General features: G+C 42.3%; 1 protein-coding gene across 1 annotated transcript in view; it reads right to left on the bottom strand.

Moving 5' to 3' along the window:
• PAPOLA (poly(A) polymerase alpha) overlaps positions 1 to 20,748 on the bottom strand; it is a 34,166-nt gene extending 13,418 nt beyond the window's left edge. Inside the window, exons 1-12 of the mRNA XM_075844006.1 lie at positions 20,560 to 20,748; positions 10,710 to 10,877; positions 10,084 to 10,150; positions 9,661 to 9,742; positions 9,098 to 9,207; positions 7,023 to 7,076; positions 5,553 to 5,664; positions 4,631 to 4,720; positions 4,233 to 4,371; positions 3,875 to 3,947; positions 1,609 to 1,729; positions 1,333 to 1,417 (exon numbers count right to left, since the gene is read on the bottom strand). Coding sequence (XP_075700121.1) covers positions 1,333 to 1,417; positions 1,609 to 1,729; positions 3,875 to 3,947; positions 4,233 to 4,371; positions 4,631 to 4,720; positions 5,553 to 5,664; positions 7,023 to 7,076; positions 9,098 to 9,207; positions 9,661 to 9,742; positions 10,084 to 10,150; positions 10,710 to 10,877; positions 20,560 to 20,567 — 1,109 coding nt within the window. The 5' untranslated portion in view covers positions 20,568 to 20,748. The remainder of the gene's footprint in view (positions 1 to 1,332; positions 1,418 to 1,608; positions 1,730 to 3,874; positions 3,948 to 4,232; positions 4,372 to 4,630; positions 4,721 to 5,552; positions 5,665 to 7,022; positions 7,077 to 9,097; positions 9,208 to 9,660; positions 9,743 to 10,083; positions 10,151 to 10,709; positions 10,878 to 20,559) is intronic.
• Positions 20,749 to 20,957: the final 209 nt, after the last annotated feature.

Here is a 20,957-nt window from a genome sequence, read left to right as displayed (position 1 = left end):
GCCTATTATTTGGATAGGCCACTAATGTGGTGGGGCTCCAACTCTTAGTATCTTTACTGATAATTAAGGGGCCGCAGCACTGGGGACTCAAGTGATGGGAAACCCCTGAATTGACCAAATATGGACATCGGGAGCAGAGCTGGAGTCCCCGGTCAAAGCGCTAGCTGATGCTCTGCTCCGGGACTCAAGCAATAGGCAATGTGACTGCCCCTTGCGGTCATGTTCACGAACAGCACATGAAGCAAGAGCGCTGTCATGTGCGGCCGTGTCGGAGCGTCATCACGATTAGAAAAACTCCAGCACTTCCTGAATAATTCATGAGGTTTGAACTGCACCATTTAGTACAGAATTTTTTATTAAAGTAGATTAGTAAGTTACTCAGTTTCACATAATTATATTATTACAATGCAATTTTTGGTCCCCGAATAACTGCTTTAAAAAGGCAATGCACACCTATGAAAACCTTTTTTTGTTATTTTTTTTAATAAAAACGTGCATCACAAAATTAATATAAAGTAATTCAAAAGTTGCACCAAACACTGTTTGGTGCAACTTCCTAGTTACTATTTATTCATTTTTTTTCGTGATACAGCTGCTTTGTATACAGAACAGCTGTATCTAGCTTTGAGACCTGAATCAGTCAGGTTAGCGGGTCAGGATCCACCGCTTATCGATAACATCCAAGTTATGAACTTAAGATAGGATCGAGCTGTTACTGATCACAATTAGAAAGATGCAATTACACTGATACACATTTTTATAAAAAAACAAACACGTCTTCAAAGGTGTACATAGTGAGGGCCAAAATAGGTATTTAGTAAGACCAGGGACCCATACAACTGTACCTATGGCAACAGAAGGTGGAGCAGTTTTTGTATGTCAAATAAACAATACTATTCTCCTAAATCGCTCCCCTTTCCATGATAAATACTTGTGATTGGCTCATGGAGACCACATGCAACCAGTAGAAGTCTTGCCTTACAAGACTGAATTGTCCTCCTTATTAAAAACATGTCTATAACCCACTAAGTATCACTGCAACCAACAGGGCCCAATGTTATTCTGTAATCCTTTAGTTTTGCAATTAAACTCACAGCCTTCATGCTTCGCACTTCAACCAGATCAGCTGACTGTTCACTTGAATGCCACCAGGAAATAAGCAGGGAGTTTAGTACATGTGTTTTATGTATTTAACTGGTCACTGGTGAGCAAACTCAAACAATGTCATTGAAAAGAATTATACTCCACACATACCTCATTAAAGAAATTATTTTTGTTTTATTTTTAATTCCTTCCCTACCAATCAGCGCAGACAGATTATAATATACATACTTGTATTTCTGAAAGAAGTTTGGAGCTTCAAAAAGTTTGGACCAATCTGCTTTACCCAGTAAGATCTCATCTGTGATCGCCAATCCTGATGGAATGGGGGGAAAGTAGTTAAAAAAATAAATAAAATATATATATATATATATAAAATTGTATCTTTATATATTTCAATCATTTTAGATTGTCATTCTGAAATCAAGCGAGAAACTATAACCGCTACAGGATTGTGTCAGTGGGAAGAACAAGAATCCTGGCATTTTCTACACATTCAGAACGTACCTTGTTTGAATTCTTCAACCATAACCATTCGTGTGGAAACAGACACATTGTAGGTAGAATTCTGCTGAGGGTAGGCTGGTGTGATGATGGGCATGAGGTGGTATCTGTCACTGGGATTCACCTGTATAGAAAAGCAGAAGCTCACGTTTGCATTCTAGACTCTAAAGGACCTTTTAAAAGCCAACTACTTCAGTAAGAAGTCCATTTTTTTTTTTTACATCTGCAGTAGTCATTTGTTAATATAATTTAATGTCTCGTCCATATCTGTGATGTAACCTCCATTAGAAGCCATCGTTGCAGATTCAGCCAAAAATCCAATACAAAATAGCGCAGCATGCAGCGCTATAGTGTCCAAGTAAACAACGGAAACGAGATGGAACCCATTAAAGTCAATGGGTTCCATCATGTGGCGGATCCAGCTCACTCGTTAAAGAGGCTCTGTCATCACATTATAAGTTCTCCTAAATAATGTGATCGGCGCTGTAATGCAGATAAGTGTTTTTTTTATTTTGAAAAACGATAATTTTTGAGAAAGTTATGAGCAATTTTAGATTTAGATTTTAGAAACTGGTCGTTTTTCTACTTTTGACCAAGTGGGCGTTGTAAAGAGAAGTATATGACGCTGACCAATCAGCGTCATACACTTCTCTCCAGTCATGTCCATTTGTACTTAGCACAGCGTGATCTCGCGAGATCACGCTGTGCTGTCACTCACTTTACTGAAGTGTCTTGAGAGTGAATAGACATTGCCTCCAGACAGGACGCAATGTCTATTCACAATCCCGACACTTCTGTAAAGTTTCTGTGAGACTTAATTGCTGCGATCTAGCGAGATTACGCTAGGAATGACTGCACAGCGAGATCACGATGTGCAGCGATTAAGTCCCACACAAACTTTACCGAAGTGTCGGGAGTGTGAATAGACATCGCGTCCTGGCTGGAGGTGATGTCTATTCACTCTCAAGACACTTCAGTAAAGTTAATGTGGGTGTATGTGACAGCACAGCGAGATCACGCTGTGCTGAGTACAAATGGACATGAATGGAGAGAAGTGTATGACGCTGATTTGTCACTGATGGGTCAGCGTCATACACTTCTCTTCACAACGCCCACTTGGTCAAAAGTTAAAAAACGCCCAGTTGGGCATTAAGTAATAAGAATAAATCTAAAATTGCTCATAACTTGGTCAAAAAGGAGTTTTTCAAAATAAAAAAAACACTTATCTACATTACAGCGCCGATCAGATTATGTAGGAGAAGGGGCACTAATGTGGTGACAGAGCCGCTTTAATTTCATTTTGTCTGTACCTATGACGGAACAAAAATGGAAATATTGACACAGATGTGACGATAGGCTAAGGTGTATTGCATTCTTGACCCTTGACTTTCGGGGGGGGAAAAAAAAAAAAAAAAGCATTAAGGTACTATTCCTGAGGGACGTATCGACATTTTTTGTTTGCATTTATGAATTCCAGTTGGGGGCTTAAAGCCTAAAGTAGTGTCCTTCAACTGGCTTGGTAGCCACATGTGGCTCTTTAGCTCGTTGCATAAATGGGGTTGTGCCAAGATAAACATTTATCATCTATCCACAGGTTAGGTGATAAAGGTCTGATCACTGGGACACCCACCAATCACTAGAATAGGGGTCCCGAGCCCCCTACCCCATGGCCGCAGTTTGGAGAACTCTAAATGGAGTGGTGGTCCATGTGGTTGATGAAGACAGTCAAGCGCTGTATTCTGCTGTCTCAGTCAGTACCATAGACTTTTAATGGAGTGGAGTCGAGCATGCGCCCTGCCGCTCCATTTAAAGTTCTCCATACTGTGGTCATGCAGTGAGGAGCAACAGGGAGCTTGATTCTAGTGATCAGTGGGGGTTCCAGCGATCAGACATTTATAGCCCATACTAGGGATAGGTGATACATTTTGATCTTGGCACAACCCCTTTGAGCTCGCTACTAGTTGGCTGCTACAGACACTATTATACACCAAAGGCATTAGGGATGCCATAGCTTTAATGAAACTTGGTATAGGAGTCATAACCACATGGCATCAATTGCTATTTGTATTTTTTTTTACAGTGAAAACTTTAGAACCACCAGAAATATTGTGGCAAGATCATAATCACTTGTAGTTGGCTCCCAGGTCAGGATCATACAACAGCCACTTATTACATTCAGCAGTAAAGAAATGAACTTTGCACCAGCACAACATAATTGTTTAATCCTGGAAAATCCCTTTAATTTTAAAATCTAACATGGTATACTGACCCTTGGGTCCCAAACAGGCAAATTAAGATTACACTCTTCTGGCTGCTTCAACAAAACTGGATTCGGCCATTCCCTACATAGGAAGAAATACATACATTAGGTATAACTATAGTAATTAAAAAGAAAAGATTATAAAACGACAAAGTAAATGACTGTACTTGAATACATAATCCTAAATCTCTATTTTAAAACAATAGTTTACCATGTATACATTTATGGGCTATGGGGATCATTTCCAACTGTATTCCATACAGCTGCATTTGTGGGCGGCAGATGTCAGGAGTAATTTGTAGGACTTTGCAACGGATGCCTTAAACAGAGCCAGACATTATATACACACACCAATTTTGAAACTCACCATTTGGAAAATACCAGGAAAAACTTATGCACGAGTGTGGATGCTATTGCATTTGGATATAACTGGCATGTCCTCGCCACCAACATAGCCCAGGAAACACCACCTAGAAATCCTAGGATGTTGGAATATATATTATGGCCTATAGAAGGGAAAACAGATGGGTATTAACAGAGTTTGTCAGATGTCAATAAAATAAAATTGGGGACATTTATCAAAACTTGTGCAAAGGAAAAAAGTGGAGCAGTTGCCAATGACTACTCAGGTCCCTGCTTTCACTTTCCAAAGAGCCTCTGAAAAATGAAAGGTGGAATCTGATTGGTTGCTAGGGGCAAACTACTCCACTTTTCCTATACACCAGTTTTGATACCTCTCCCCCATTGAGTTTTGCTGTAACTTACGTTTGGCCCATAGTTTGATTGCTCTCAAAGTTAACCTGAAGTTATCAATGTTAGGTACTAAATGGAGGATTTCGTCGGTTACTCTGCAACCTGAGGAAGAAATAATAAAAAGGGATAAAAATATAGCTACTTACGCAAATGTGAGTTTAAGGTACCAAAACATAAATGGAGTGTTGCATGTTTAACTTGCAAAGGATAATTATGTAGCACATAGTATAAATGTAAAGGGTATTCCTTTGCAATTTTATTTTATTGTACTGCTGCAATGCATCTACTGTTTTGTGTATACAGGTCCTTTGCAGATCTAGGCGTCCACATGCTTAGGGACTAGAAACATTCCCTGTGTAGTCTGGTCCTGCAGTACGGGACAGATGGGAGTAGGACTTTAACCATATATGTAACCATGAAGACGCCTGGGGGCTGTGCACACAAAACAGTAGGATTATTTAACAGACTATTTGTAAAGTTGATTTGTTTCCTTTGATCCTATTTTATCTCATACTGCAATTAATATTGAGAAATTTATGAAGAATTCTTCTGTGTGTTCCAGATCAGCCATTTTCCTCCTCCTCAATCCTTTGGCTGGCTCTAAGGAAACTGGCTACAGCAGAAGCCTCCCCTCGCCCTGTCAGCAGTAGGAAACAAGGATTGTTAAGCCCCTCCCTCTTGGCTACTATTAAGTCGAAAATGGAAAAGGTCAGCAGGAAATAAACCCGTGTCCTCTGCCGGATTTCTACAAGACTGGAATTGTGCATGTTCCTGAAACAAACAGTGTGGGCAAGATTATCTCCCATTTACTCTGTGTTCCTTTAATTAGAAAAAGATGCTAGCAGTGTTTCGTTAATTTATAAATTTTTCACCCCATTTCAAATAAATGAAAAATAACAATTTCAGAAAGCAATAACTTATACGGAGCACTTGCCATTAAGACTCCGTATACATCTTATGTCTAAATTTTTCAACAGGCTATCATCTCGTAGGTCCAAGTCCTCAGGAATTGTCTGAAGTGCAAGTCTTGCAAATAAAATATCAATCTGAAATGGAAACGATATTAGAAAAAGGCGCAGCAAATGCAAATAGAAGCAACAGAACAAATATTTAATAAAGACAAATAAACTTGTATCCATACAGACAGGATAAAAAGGATTATTATGACAGAAGCCGATAACCGGAGCTTGAACAGAACCCCCCAATACAATGACAATACATCGCAAACTTTAACGTAATAGTATTCCTCACGTTTCATAATTTACTAAAGCATTAATATTGCATTTCATGCCACCTAAAACACATAACTCAGTAGGAGAGGAGAGCCATTTTTGGGAGGCATGACCATTAACTTTCATTACTTCAGCGTTTACTTTGTGAATTTTTAAGACTTTTCGAAAACACGGATAGGATTACAGTAGAACTTAAACATGCTCGGTCAGATTATAAGTGCCCTATCTCCTACATAATGTGATCGGCGCTGTAATGTAGATAACCGTGTTTTTTATTTAGAAAAACGACCAATTTTGGCCTATTTTAGATTTATGCTAATGACTTTAATAGACAACTGGGTGTGTTTTTACTTTTTGACCAAGTGGGCGTTGTACACCTCTCCATTCATGTACTCAGCACATCGTGATCTTGCTAGATCACGCTGTGCTGTCACTCACACATATACTTTACTAAAGTGTCTTGAGAGTGAATAGACATCACCTCCAGCAAGGACGCGATATCTATTAACACTCCCGACACTTCGGTAACGTTTGTGTGGGCCTTAATGACAGCAAGCGTGATCTCGATGTGCTGTGTGAGTAAGTCACACACAAATGTTACCGAAGTGTCGGGATTGTGAATAGACATAGCGTCCTGGCTAAAAGCGATGTCTATTCACTCTCAAGACACTTCAGTAAAATTAGTGTGAGTAAGTGACAGCACAGCGTCATCTAGCAAGATCACGGTGTGCCGAGTACACGAATGGAGAGAAGTGTATGACGCTAATTGGTCAGCGTCATACACTTCTCTTTACAACGCCCACTTGGTCAATAGGTAAAAACACGCCCAGTTGTCTATTAAGAAAATCATTAGCAGAAATCTAAAATTGTGCATAACTTGCTCAAAATTGATCGTTTTTCGAAATAAAAACCACTGTTGTTATCTACATTACAGCACCAATCAGATTATGTAGGAGATAGGGCACTTATAATCTGGTGACAGAGCCTCTTTAAAGACGTGAGGTCACGTGACTGGAGGCCAATTGCGGCCCTCCCTGATGCAGAGGATCTTTACACTCCTGTAGGTTTAGTTGTAGTAGGAAAACCTCAAATGTGGCAGCTGGAGATGCCAAATAAGACTTGACAACGCATTTAACAAAGACAGAAAAAAAACAAAAAAAAAAACTGGTTACCTCTATCCCATCAAAGCAAAGCTTGATCACAGGTACAAATGCTTCTTCCACAGCCTATAAAAGAGGGAACAAAAACGTTATAATAAATCACGAAGGTTGCCTGTGGAGTTAAAGGCTATTGACATTTCTGACATGGGAAAATGATTTTTACATCTGTTCGTAGTGACCGTAATGAAAAAAAAATAAAACGTTGTACTGAATTTTAGGCTGAAATTTTATCCTTATATTTGCAAACTGCTCCTATGTGAGGTCTGAGTCCAGGATTCTGCGGCCTTCAATAACTCATGCATCGGCACAGCTTTATCCCCGTACGGCTTTCTCTTTATACAGTATATGAGGGATGCTTCTCATCCTGCAGTGAGTTCTCTATCAATAGATAGTCTCTGTGATTCACCCTCTCCCCTCTGCCATGGGTGTTCTACTTTCTCTCTACACACATATAAAGCCACTGTGATTCACCCTCTCCTCATGTGTACCCTCCCCCCTAACTACATTCTGATAGTTAAACCTGTGTGATCTGCCCTCCCTAAACACTTGGATACTTCCCCTCTCCACTATCTGACATGTATAACCTCCTGCCCCTCCCTGCTGCTCTCTTGAACACTAAAAAAAAAGGGAGCGGGAACGCAAAGTGAAACTACACCGCCAGGAACAGGAAGAGCTATGTCAAAATCAGCAATACAGCTAGCCATGTACAGGAGCAAAATGGTAGGAACTTTTTAATGTAGACTATTAAATGTCTTTCGTTACGCATTTAGGAAGCAAATGAACAATGTCAGTGCAAAGGTGTCCATAGCCTTTGAGCACAATAAAATACTAATTGTGTCATGCACATTAAATAATTTAGAAGCACAAATACAAAAACTAAACATGTGGAATCCATACATTTTTTAAACATTTACAATAAAAGTACATTTTTATTCTCAATAAACCACATATCTTGACCCTTCTTCCATTTCCCTTGAGATTTGCTACTACAGTTAATTTCTGGTGGTTTAGGCCTTATTCCTTCGAGTGTCCGTTTTGCATCCACAACTGGTGTTGAAAAACATGGACAGCACACAGATGTCGCCCGTGTATTTCACACAGCCATTGACTTCAATTGGCGACGTGGTCTGCCAAAACGGACCAAAATAGGACATGCAGTGAGTTTCACGCAACGGACATACGCTGTGTGAAATTTAAAAAAAATAAATCGGACATGTGAATATCCCCATTGAATTGATTAGGTCGGTGTGCTGGTTGTTATATAAAGGGACAGCGCACGGATATGAAACAAATGTGTCTGAATAAGGCCTAGTGTGTTTTTTTCATAGCATTAATAGTTATTTAGGAAGTCCAGTGGCAGAGGAATACATACCAGGCACTAGGCTTACAAGTTATTGGATCTAGAACTAGATTTATATATCTTTGAATTACATTATGCTGCATGTGTTCACGAGTGCGCCAAGTTTAACCCTTTCACTGCCCAGGACGTATGTAATGTGTCATGAGTTTAAACGTTTTCTGCAGCTAGAACATAAGGAGATGAGCTTCTTGGTATTATTTTAAGGCCCGGAATCTTAGCTTTTAAATGGTACCCAGATCAAAGCTCCAAGTGCATTATACAGTATCTCTGTAACGGAAGGGTGGAAGGAGGGAGGCTGCACGTGAGAGCAGGAAGTTCAGTCACTTCTCCCCTGTACACCCTCCAGTGATCCCAGGAGGAGGGATACAGGAACTTTTGCCATGGAGTGAGTGAGTGCGCGCGGTCTTTTTCTCTTTACTACAGGGGTGAGAAGATGAGCAGCTGGCCATCATCCCCTGCTCCTTACCAGACCATTTGTCGACATCCACGAATCGGATGATTATTGGGATCTATATTGGTTTTTATAATCTTTTAGAAGAATGAGACATACCAAAAGAAAGCAAAGAATATCTGTCGGATTTGGGAAAAATAGGACATAGAACGGCACGTAACTCTTTAGGAGACTTCTAAGCATATCTTCCAGGATAAAACCATTACAATTAAACAATTTTGTTAATTAAAAAAGCAAAACCATACAGGTTAGTGTTAAACTTTGGGCCACACTTACACGAAGATCCTTCACTTCATCTTGCAACTTCAATTTATCATAAAAGGAAGAAAAAAAGTCGCTTCTGTCGACATGTCTGGGTGCCACACACAAGGCATCAATATCAGCACCTGCAAACAAGTTACACGTTAATGTCCCGTAGAAAACGTATTACCTTTGTTCAAGATACTCGTCTCTTAACCCGGGTGGAGATCAGTTACAAATAACGTCTCTCGCTTTGGAGGACCTGCCCTGTATTACACAGACTTCTCAACGATTTGATTAGGCATGGTGTAATGCTTCGTTTCTCCAGTGGTGGCACTGCAGGGAAACTAAAGACTTACTGCCAGGTTTCCCCACAGATTACAGTTGTCCAAGAAGGGGTCATTGTTTTGATCTGTTTATTGTCAAGGGAGCCTCCTAACAAGTAGGGATTGTCATGTGGACAACCCCTTAAAAGATCTTTCAACTAAAAAAATGTAACATAAAATAATGTCAAGAGGTCAATGTTCAATTCGGCTTTACAGACTTTGTAGTTAAGATAGATCATGGTCATAACCCAGCTTCAGATGAAATGTATGTACCTTTTGTATGGACGCCCAATCTGTATGACCCAAAAGTAAATATCTTGCCTCCGACATTCTCAATTACAGACTGCGGTAAATTCTAATGAAATAAAGAAAATGTTAGAAAGAAGAATAACTATTATACACTGTAAAGTCTATGTATCTCAAGACGTATTGTTTAACTGCTTATAATAAATGTGATATCCGATAGCCGTCTGAGTTTATAAAGTATTGCAAACACAATGCGGAGATTACGCGAAATTAATGCAAGGGAAAAGTGTAGTAGATGCCCATAGCAACCAATCAGATTACAGCTCTAATTTTTCACAGACCCTTTGGAAAATCAAAGGTGAAGAGTGGTTAGAATCTCCTTAACAGGTCTTAATACACAAGTAGTGAGCAAGTGACTCATGTGAGTATTTGATATTGCTGCGACCTTACCTTCAGTTCACTTATCTCACGAATCCATTCTTTAACCAAATTGTTCAGTTTCCCCAAAATTAAAATTCTGTAAAAGAAGAGAGTAAAGAATTTTAAAATTCTCTACAACGGACAAAAATACATTGGCTATAAAATAATCAAGGTAATGCAACGCCTATGTGAATATAAACATCCCAGAAAGCAACAATACAAAGCATAATGCCGGATCATTAGACGGACGACGTAACAAAACAACTGTCCTATCACAATGCGGTGTCTATGGCTCTGTTTAGATTGGAGTCATGGCTTCCATTTTTAAAGCACCCGTCACAGATACTATATATATTTTTTGTAACAGATTCTAATAGATCTCTTTGACTTATAATGGAATCTGTTTTTCTGGCAAAGGAAATCGGATGGAACGGGACATTGTAGTAGGTCAATATAAAACAACACATGCAAGTTGAGCCCGGAGGTATCAGGCCATTTCACTGCTCGTCACAGACTTTAAATCGCCAGAACTGCCATAGCCGGTTATATTAAGTACCATTACAATTTTATAAATCTTTGATATATAAGCTGCAGCATGTAGTACATAGGACAAGCTGTACTGTAGTTTTAGCTACTTGTGGCCAAGTGATTCTCACCTCCTTTGTAATTCTTCCTCCTCTTCAAACACACCAAAAGGTTTCAACGTTTCTATGAGTTTCTGTGTGAGGGTGCAATCAGTTTCCTTAGGAGACGCTAAACTGATCGGCGATGTGATACCATAGTTCTTCTGGGCTTGCTGCTGTGTTCCCTGGTTTGTCAGTGGACTAAAGAAAAGGAAGATTAATAGAAAAAAAAAAGAAAATGAATAGAAAGTGCAAGAAAAAAAAAAAAAAAAGATAATACAGAAAAAACACTTGACTAAAGAGAAGACCATAGTAGGTGGTTATGGCAGATACAGATGTAATATATCAAACATTGAACCCAGAACACATGGAAGGGCCACTGGACATTTACCAATACGGTTGCTGGGTATGAGAGCACTTACATGTGGTCAACTAGTATTTTATTACTACTAATTATCAGAAATAAACTATTTTAGGCCCTGTTCACAATCCTTCCATTGGAGGTATATGCTGGGGGGGGGGGGACACTTCCAAAATATATCTATGGAATTAAAGTGCTAGTCCATCCAGGTCACACGTCTATTTTGCAATAACTGCAGCAAAAAGCGCCATAAGGCCATGTTCACACGTTCAGGATTCCACGCCTAAGGCCTCATGCACACGACCGTATTTTTTCCCACCCGTAAATACTGGCGTAAATACGGGTCCGGTGTCACACGTATTCCACCCGTTTTGCACCAGTATTTACGAATCCGTGCCCGTAAATATGGGTCCGGTGTCACACGTATTCCACCCGTATTTACGAGCACGTTTTTGGCGGCAAAATAGCACTGCACTAATCGGTGCAGGATAGAGAGAAGGGACAGCCTTTTCTGTAATAAAAGTTAAAGAAATTCATACTTACCCGGCCGTTGTCTTGGTGACGCGTCCCTCTCTTCACATCCAGCCCGACATCCCTGGATGACGCGGCAGTCCATGTGACCGCTGCAGCCTGTGATTGACCTGTGATTGGCTGCAGCGGTCACATGGCCTGAAACGTCATCCAGGACGTCGGGCCGGATGTCGAGAGGGACGCGTCACCAAGGCAACGGGCGGGAGACCGGACTGGCGGAAGCAGGAAGTTGTCGGTAAGTATGAACGTCTTATTTTTTACAGGTTTATACTGATCGGTAGTCACTGTCCAGGGTGCTGAAAGAGTTACTGCCGATCAGTTAACTCTTTCAGCTCCCTGGACAGTGACTATTTACTGACGTCGCTTAGCAACGCTGCCGTAATGACGGGTGCACACATGTAGCCACCCGTCATTACGAGAGCTCCATAGACTTCTATGGACTGTCCGTGCCGTTATTACGGCCTGAAATAGGACATGTTCTATCTTTTTCAACGGCACGGGCACCTTCCCGTGAGAAAAGGGGAAGGCACCCGTCGCCAATAGAAGTCTATGAGCCCGTTATTAGGGGTCGTAATTACGACCCGTAATAACGGGAGTTTTTACGGTCGTGTGCATGAGGCCTCAATCCTCAAGAAATCTGCTGACATTTCTCATCTAATGCAAGTGAATAAGGTTTTTGCAACCCCATTTTTATGCAGCGGAAAAAATCCACATGCACTAATGAATGCGATGCAGAATTTAAAATCCACAGCACGTTCATTACGTACAGAAAAACACTATTGAATTACAATACAACTACAGGATCCACTGGTAAATCCATGGCAGAAATCTGCATTTCAGCCTCAGATTCTTTGAAAAATGCACTTAGCCTAGGGGTGAGAGCTACCATTGCCAATTTTCATAAAGAGGACCGGTCACCTCTTCTGACATGTCTGATTTAGTAAATAATTGTATTTGCCATTAAATAATAATTCTGGATAGTCCTCCTAGAAACTAATAAATAAATTAACTGGGTGGGTGTGGGGGTCACTTGAACTCTTAGTGCTCACAGTCTCAGATTGTAGGGACCACCAGTTTGACAAGGGTAATGGCAACACCCAGTTAGTCATAAATATTCAGGAAGAACAACAGAGGAACGACGCAACACAGTTCTAAAAGACGACGCTCCAAAATTGCTATTTTATGGGGAATACAAGTTTTTACTAAAACACATGTCAGGGGAGTTCACAGGTCCTCTTCAAAAGGGAACCCGTCAGCACTAGAGAGAGGACGGGGAAAGCAGAGTAAGCATACCTGTAATGATGGTCATGCATGTTGCATGACCGGCAATTCCATGGTTTAATGTCCCCGTGACTGCACTGGCAAGTGCCACAGAGGAGGCCCATCCATGTTCAGTGAGGCGGGTTCTCTGCACCGAATGCTACCCAGTCCCTTCGCTCTCAGTAACAGCACTATGATTTCTCGGTCAACCTGCGGGACCATCACTCCAGGTATGGTTACATTGCTCTCCCTTCCTCTATATAGTGCGGTCAACAGTTTTGTGAGGTCAAAACTGCTGACAAGTTCTCTTTAATCTTTTGACGAAGACCACTTCATCTTAATTGCTTCTTCTGTGCCTGTAAACATGTCGGCCGTGATGCACTAGAATGCCACGTGACAGAGAACCGCACGGCAAACCCGCACATGGTTTTACAGCAGTTTTGCGCTGCGTGGATCGTACAGGTAAAACACATTGGAACCACCTCTACAAGACGTGCAGGCGAAAACCGCAAACCACAGCAATTTCCAGTAAAACAGTGTATGGTTCTTAGCTGTGACACTACTGCAGGACGGCTGCTGTTTGTATATCACCTGTGGGCCGTCACCAGGCAAAACTGATCAGCTCCTGATCACCCACAGGTACAGAGACTCACTATTAGGCTCCATGCACACGACCGTAATTTTTATCCACAAATACAGATCCACTCATTTCTATGGCCCACGGACACATATATAAATTATATATATATATATATATATATATATATATTAATTGACGGGAAGGTGTACGGGTCGTAGAAATGACCCGCACCAAAAAAATAGGACATGAGGTCTTAGTCTGGGTTCTCATTTTGAGTTTTTGAAGAACGCATCTAAAAAGCGCATGCGTTTTAGCTGTAAACTGGTTTTCAATTTAGTAGTCAAGGGCTTACAGCTGGAACAGTTTGTAAAACGCATGGGCAATTTTCAGTTGCATTTTTCTTTTTCAGCATTTCAAAAATGCAACAAAAGAACACAGCGTGGAACCAGCCTCAGGGTATGAACACACGTAGCAGCTGCTCACAGTAAATCGCTTGCTTTTTCGTACATGCGCAATCTGACAGAACCCCCTTTCCCCCAAAAAAAGAAAACTTATGCCTCCAATGGAATTGTACGCACCATTACGGCAGGCCTAAAACGGAGTCGTAACGAGGCTGAACACATGAGCCCTTACATATGATCAGGATACCCATTAATATTCACAAATCACAAGCAGAGATATTAATTAAAAAGGGGGGAGGTCCGACACAAAGAACCTGGAAAGTTGCAGAACTTTACATTATACAACGATTACACTTTATTTCTATAAACCGGTGAACCCCTATTAATACCTGGAGGGGGGGGGGGGGGGGAGAACTTTAAAACTAAAGATCACACACAGATTTGGAGCGCACCTACACAACATGTTACGTTATTGCATTCTTCTGAAATGCATAATATGATTCTCTGACCTGTTTAAACGTATATTCACACGCAGCGCCACCTAAACATTGTGGGCTGGAATGTGATTTATGTCAAAAATTTCCTCCGTTTTTAAAGCGTTCCTTTGGTGTTCAAAACCACAAGAAAATCCATAAGCGTTTGACAATGTTTTTGCAGCGTAGTAATGGTGGACATCGACTGCGCGATTACCGCTGTGTGTGAATATCCCCTAAAACTGCCAATATACATTCACAATTGGTGGATCCCGCAGATATCTGGGGGAAAGACTATGATCAGGTATTTTGGATTTCAACGTGCCCAAACCTTTGTTCTGCCAGGACATTAAAAAGTCAATGGGTTCCGTCAGTTAGCGGTGTCCGTTGCGCAGCATAACTGTTGCTTCTGTTATTCCCTTGTATTGCTCCTCTGACGGAGCAGAACTATAAAACAACAACGCAGGTGTGAACTCAGCCTTAGACCAGGTTCACACGAACAAGTGCAAACTTTGCCGTGAAAAACTGCAGTTTTTCACGTCCGAGTTGCACCCATGCCTCATAGACTTGAGTCTATCAAGGGTATCGTGAAAACAGCAGAACCCTGAAACAACGGCCCCATTGAAATCCATGCGTCCGTGTGACGGCTGTTGTTTTAAAGGCCGTCACACGGACGTATACTACAGTTGTCTGAGTTCGGCCTTACAGACATCAGTCTGCAGGTTGTAATACAGGAAACTCAGTCCCCAAACAGTTTATACAGCAGACGTGTACTTGAATGGGGCCCGAGGCTCAATTGAGCCTCATGATGCCGCATTACCCCCAGTTCCTGTGATTGGCAGTCACAGCATCAGACCTCTACCCCTTCAAAAGCAATATTACTAAATTAATAAATGATCTTGACAGACCATTAAAGCAAATTTCTGCAAACGCAACCTTTCGTTACGAACCTTTAGACGCTTTCATACATATATACCTATTTTTTCTCCATACAAACACTCTTAAGGAGGCTCTGTCACCAGATTATCAAATCCCTATCTCCTATTGCATGTGATCGGCGCTGCAATGTAGATAACTGCAACGTTTTTGTTTTTTTTTGAAAAATGATCATTTTTGCCCAAGTTATGAGCACTTTTATATTTATGCAAATGAGCTTTTCAATGGGCGTGTTTTCTCTTTTTACCAACTTGGCGTGTATTGTGTTTTTACCAACTGGGCGTTGTGAATAGAAGTGTATGACACCGACAAATCAGCGTCATGCACTTCCCATCATTCCCACCCAGCTTCTTTCACTGCAGACACACAGCGTGACGTCACCCACAGGTCCTTCAACCTTGGCGTCGGACAGAGAAGATACATGGGCTCCTGCCGTCCGAGAAGGTAATATGCTCGTCTCTAGGGAGTTAACTATGCTTACCTGCACACGGTGATGCTGCTGCAGATTCAACTGTACACTCTGACGCCTGGAGCCGATGTGTCTTCTCTCTTCCGACGCCAAGGTTGAAGGACCTGTGGGTGACCTCATCGTTCCCACCCAGCTTCTGTCACTGCAGACACACAGCGTGCCGCCACCCACAGGTACGCACCAATCTGACCAATCAGCGTCATTCACTCCTCTCCATTCATTTACTCAGCGCATAGGGATCCTGCTAGATCCTTAAGTTCTGTCTTATACTAACACATTAACAATACTGAAGTGTTTAGACAGTGAATAGACATTCCACGGGATGTCTATTCACAATCTCTGCACTTCGTTACTGTTTCTATGGTAGTTACAGCAGAGGAAGCGTGATCTCGTTGTAACCTGTCATTTATAGCGTAATCTCGCGAGATTACACGTCCTCTGCTGTAACTACCACAGACAGAGTAACGAAGTGCAGGGATTGTGTCTATTCACTGTCTAAACACTCCAGTATTGTTAATGTGTTAGTATAAGACAGCACATAAGGATCTAACAGGATCCCTATGCGCGGAGTAAATCAATGAAGAGGCGTGAATGAAGCAACTCATGAATGAAGCATTAAGCAACTCATTAGCATAAATCTAAAACCGCTAATAAAGTGGTCAAAATAGATCGTTTTTTTAAAATAAAAAGCACTGCTGTCACCTACATTATAGCGCCCATCTCCTTATGTAGGAGACAGGACACTTATAATGTGGTGACAGAGCCTCTTTAAGACTGGAAATCTAAACATACTCCACTTCATTACTCCAAAAATAAAATTATGAGACCCCCCCCAATGACACACATTTACACGGTAGCAGGTCAAAAACACTAAACATACACATTTTACTGTATAGAAAAGACTAAAAAGAGACCTATGTGTAAAAACTTGTCAATATTGCCCATGGCAACCAATCAAAATCTGGAATGCGATTGGTTGACAGGTAAACATTTCATTACTACAGTTGTTTATGCAGGAGGTCCAGTGACCTTTTCATGAAAAGAGGAGCAGTTGCTTTTTTAAAAGAGTTAGGCTATGTTCACACTGAGTTTTTTTTGACGCGGAAACCGCACCGCAAAACTCATCACAAATGGCCTTAAAATGCCTCCCATTGATTTCAATGGGAGGCGGGGGAGGTTTTTTCCCCGCGAGCGGTAAAAACGCCTTGCGGGAGAAGGAAGGGACATGCCCTATCTTCGGGCGTTTATGCCCGCGGCCCTCAATAGCCGCGGGCAAAAAACGCCACGAAAATCGGCGTGCAGGGAGAGGAAAATCTGCCTCAAACTTCCAAACGGAATTTTGAGGCAGAAATTCCGCCTGCAAAAAACTCAGTGTGAACATAGCCTAATCCGGGTTGTTAAATGTATTTGTTTTTTTTTACAAAAAGTTGCAGACGTCCTAAAAAACAAAAAAACCCCAGAGTTTTTACCAATTCTTTCCCCTGGCAATCCATCGCTGACGCTTCGGCGGTCCTCCTGGAGCTTATTTACATGTGGCCCCTGAAGACAGAGGGCTCAGCGTTGATGTGTTTTATTCCTGGCATCATGTCGCCCATTGCTGAGTGTTTATGCCAGGAATACAACACATGAACTGAGGTCTCTGACTGGCTGCACCGGCCACATGCTGCCCGCATGTAAACAAACACCAGGAGGACTGCCAGAGCATCAGATCGCTGGGGGAAACAGTAGCCTAGTGCGGATTGTTTTTAATTTATTACACTTGCAGCCAGATAACCACTTTAAAAGGGGTCATCACTACTGTTAGGACAAAGTTATCCGGGGACCAAAAAGTGCTTTGGTTTTATAATTTTATGTGAAAAGACGTCGCTTACTAATGTACTTAATTTTTCATTCTGTACTGAATCGTGCAGTTCAAACCCGGAGAATCGTTCCCGGAAGTCCTGTAGTTTTCTGAATATGGATAACGCGCCGATACGGCCCCTACATGAGTGCTGGTTTCCTGTGCGGTTCGTGTCAGCGTGTTATCAAGCGCATGACCGCAAAGGGCTGGCACATTGCCCATCGCTGGAGTCCCTAGTAGAGTATCAGCTGATGCTCTACTCGGAGACTCCAGCAAGTGACTGTCCATATATGGACAGTGACATCAGGAGCAGTGCTGGAGTCCCCAGGCAGAGCGCTAGCGGATGCTCTACTTGGGGACTCCAGCGATGGGAAATGTGCAAGCGCTTTGCGGTCATGCGCTTGATAACACGCTGACACGAACAGCGCAGGAAGCCAGCACTTAGTCACGTGGGGGCTGTGTCGGCGCATCATCATTATGATGAAATCTACAGGACTTCCGGGAATTATTCTCCGGGTGTGAACAGCACGATTCAGTAAAGAATTAAAAATTAAAGTACATTTGTAAGCGACGTCTTTTCACATAAAAACAGAAGCCCAAAGCAATTTTTGTTCCCCCGGATAACCCCTTTAAGTAAACTATCGGATCTCCCCAGGATACATCTCGGGGCTCATGCACAGAACCGTGTTACAGAGTCATAATACGATGCCCATATAATTCTACTCACCCATATTGTACCTCCTACTCACCCATACTGTACCCCCATAGGCGTCAAATTTTACATTTTTATATGCTGTATTACCCTAAGGCCCCATGCACACGAACGTATTTTTGCGACCGCAATTCACCCGCAGATCTGCTGGTGAACTGCGGCCCCATTCATTTCAATGGGCCCATGCACACGACCGTGGTTTCCACGGTCCGTGAATGGCCCAAGAGCCTGGACCGCAAAACACGGCCGTAAGAAGACATGTCCGTTCTTTCTTATAGAAATTAATGCACGAGGCCATGTGCACGGCCCGCGGGTGACACATCGCGGCCATCCGACTCGAAAATCACGGCCGTGCACATGTCTACGGTTGTGTGCATGAGGCCTTAGGCTTCTTGGTTGAGAATATGACGCCTCACAGAGTGCCTTTTATTGCTAAGTAAAGACCGGTAAGTAATCTGTCACCATATGGGGCCCATGGACACAACATTGCCACACGCATGAGCCTTTATGTATAGGAAATAGAGTAGCTGCTGCTCCTCTTTATGACGTATCCTAGAGAGACCCTGCTATTTAGAAGAGGCAATAACGGGAAACCCCACTAAAGTCACCTTCTCTCTTTACCCAACGTTACATCGGCACGGAGGCTGGGCAGCACAGCAGGTGGAGGAACGAGACTCCTTTAGGCATTGTACGATTACCATGGCAACTGTACTGTCCAGCGTGCTACCTGCGTCTTATTAGTGGGCCTGGATAAAACAGGAATACCCCTTTAAGGTTATGTAAAAAAAAGTTTCATCATTGTATATTGAAACTTTCTAATATACTTTGTGTTTGAATTAATAACCATTTCAAGATCTCCACTTGCTGCCAATGAATGGACATGTTTAATTTTTCTTAGAGGCCTAAAACCAGTAGTAATGATTACAGTATCAGTGCTCCCTGGTAATGAGTGGTGCATTTGTATCATACGGACATATTCATTCTATTTACCGACAGCAAGTAGAAATCGTGAAAATGGTGAGGAATTCATAAAGTATATTAGGCTGTGTTCACAAAGCAGACGCCATCGTTTTTTCCGGGCAAAATAGCGCAGCATGCATCGCTATTTTATCCGGCAAATGGACACCATGACAAACTACATGGAACCCATTAAAGTCAATGGGTTCCGTCTCCATCGTCTGCGTCTGTCACGCGATGGGCATGGCACTTCTGGAATTTTCGTTGTTCTGTTCCTATGACGCAGAACAACGGAAATCCCGACGCAGATGTGAACGAGGCCTAAGAAAGCTGCAGACCGTTTTAATATAAATAAGCTTTAATTACATAAATGGACAACCCCTTTAATGGGGTTATGCAGGGATCAAAAATTATTATCAGAGTAGTCCCTGCAGTATGTGAGTACACCCACTAATATACATTCCGGTCCCCCGTAGCGCTGATTCTGAGATGTTCATAGATTTTTTTATAGCGCTGGCGGGGGACAGGAAGTCTAGTTGCACAGTCTTCTTTAATGATAATACGACTCTACATCGCATGACCGGCCCCGCTGTACTCTATGCACAAGCAGTATACAGTGACCATATACAGTACAGCGGGGCCGGTCACATGATGTAGAGTCGTATTATCATTAAAGAAGACTGTGCAACTAGACTTCCTGTCCCCCGGCAGCAGTATAAAAAAAATCTATGAACATCTCAGAATCAGCGCTACAAGGAACCGGAATGTATATTAGCGAGTGTATCTCATACTGCAGAGACTACACGGATAATAATTTTGGTACCCGCATGACCCCTTTAAATTTGCCCCAATAACAGGAACGATAGTTTCCTTTGAGAACAGGGGCCTGGACAGAAATCTTCAGACTGAAGAGGAAACAATTGGAAATTTTCATTGGCCCACAAACAAAATTTACGGTCCGTGATGGCGAACGCTATGACCCTATAATATCCCATGATTAACAAAAAAAATTTACGATATTGAAACATTCGCTTTGTTGCCATAGAGACAACAATGGCGCTTATAATCAGTTGTATCGGCCATGTTATAGTCTATATCTGCAGTAATATATAAATATACACACATGCAGCAGCAACACAATGGAAGGGTTATGGAGTCAGGTGATGGCAGCCATTGCATCACCCTCGGGCAGCACCGCGTGTTTATATACAGGGTGGGAGTGCTAGGAGGGAGCAGGACAGCTTCAGCCGCCCGCACTGCGGCCCACGGGGAAAGCCAGCGCCGATTACCTCATAGCCGGGTCACCCCGCAGGAGCCAGCTAATGACGTAATGCCCGCTCATTATCCACACCCGAATACTCACAAAGGCATGGTGACCTCACTCCTCCCGCCGGCCACCGATCCTGGGCATGAGGAAGCCGGCACACTCCCACAACAAACCCGGCTTGGAGGACAACAATGAGCGACCGGAACCTGCCGCCTAAACGCTTCCCGTCTGCCCCAACATGGCGCCTGCCGCTACCACAGCAACGTTCTGGACTACGTCAACGTCTCGACGCCAATGCGTGTTCTGCTTTACCACGCCCATTGTTTTCTCCTGGCATCATGGGAGATGTAGTTTAATACTCTACAGCGACTCCTATCGACGGCTGCTAGAATTATTGGCGTAAAAGTGTTTAGAATTTCACCCTTTTTGGGGCTCTCTTCTGGTTTCGTCTTACAACGGATCCAAATAGTACCAGACTTAGGTTTCGTTCGAGG

Source organism: Rhinoderma darwinii, chromosome 12, assembly GCF_050947455.1.
Source record: "Rhinoderma darwinii isolate aRhiDar2 chromosome 12, aRhiDar2.hap1, whole genome shotgun sequence".
Classification (NCBI taxonomy): Eukaryota; Metazoa; Chordata; class Amphibia; order Anura; family Rhinodermatidae; genus Rhinoderma; species Rhinoderma darwinii.
This window is presented reverse-complemented; position numbering and strand designations above follow the sequence as displayed.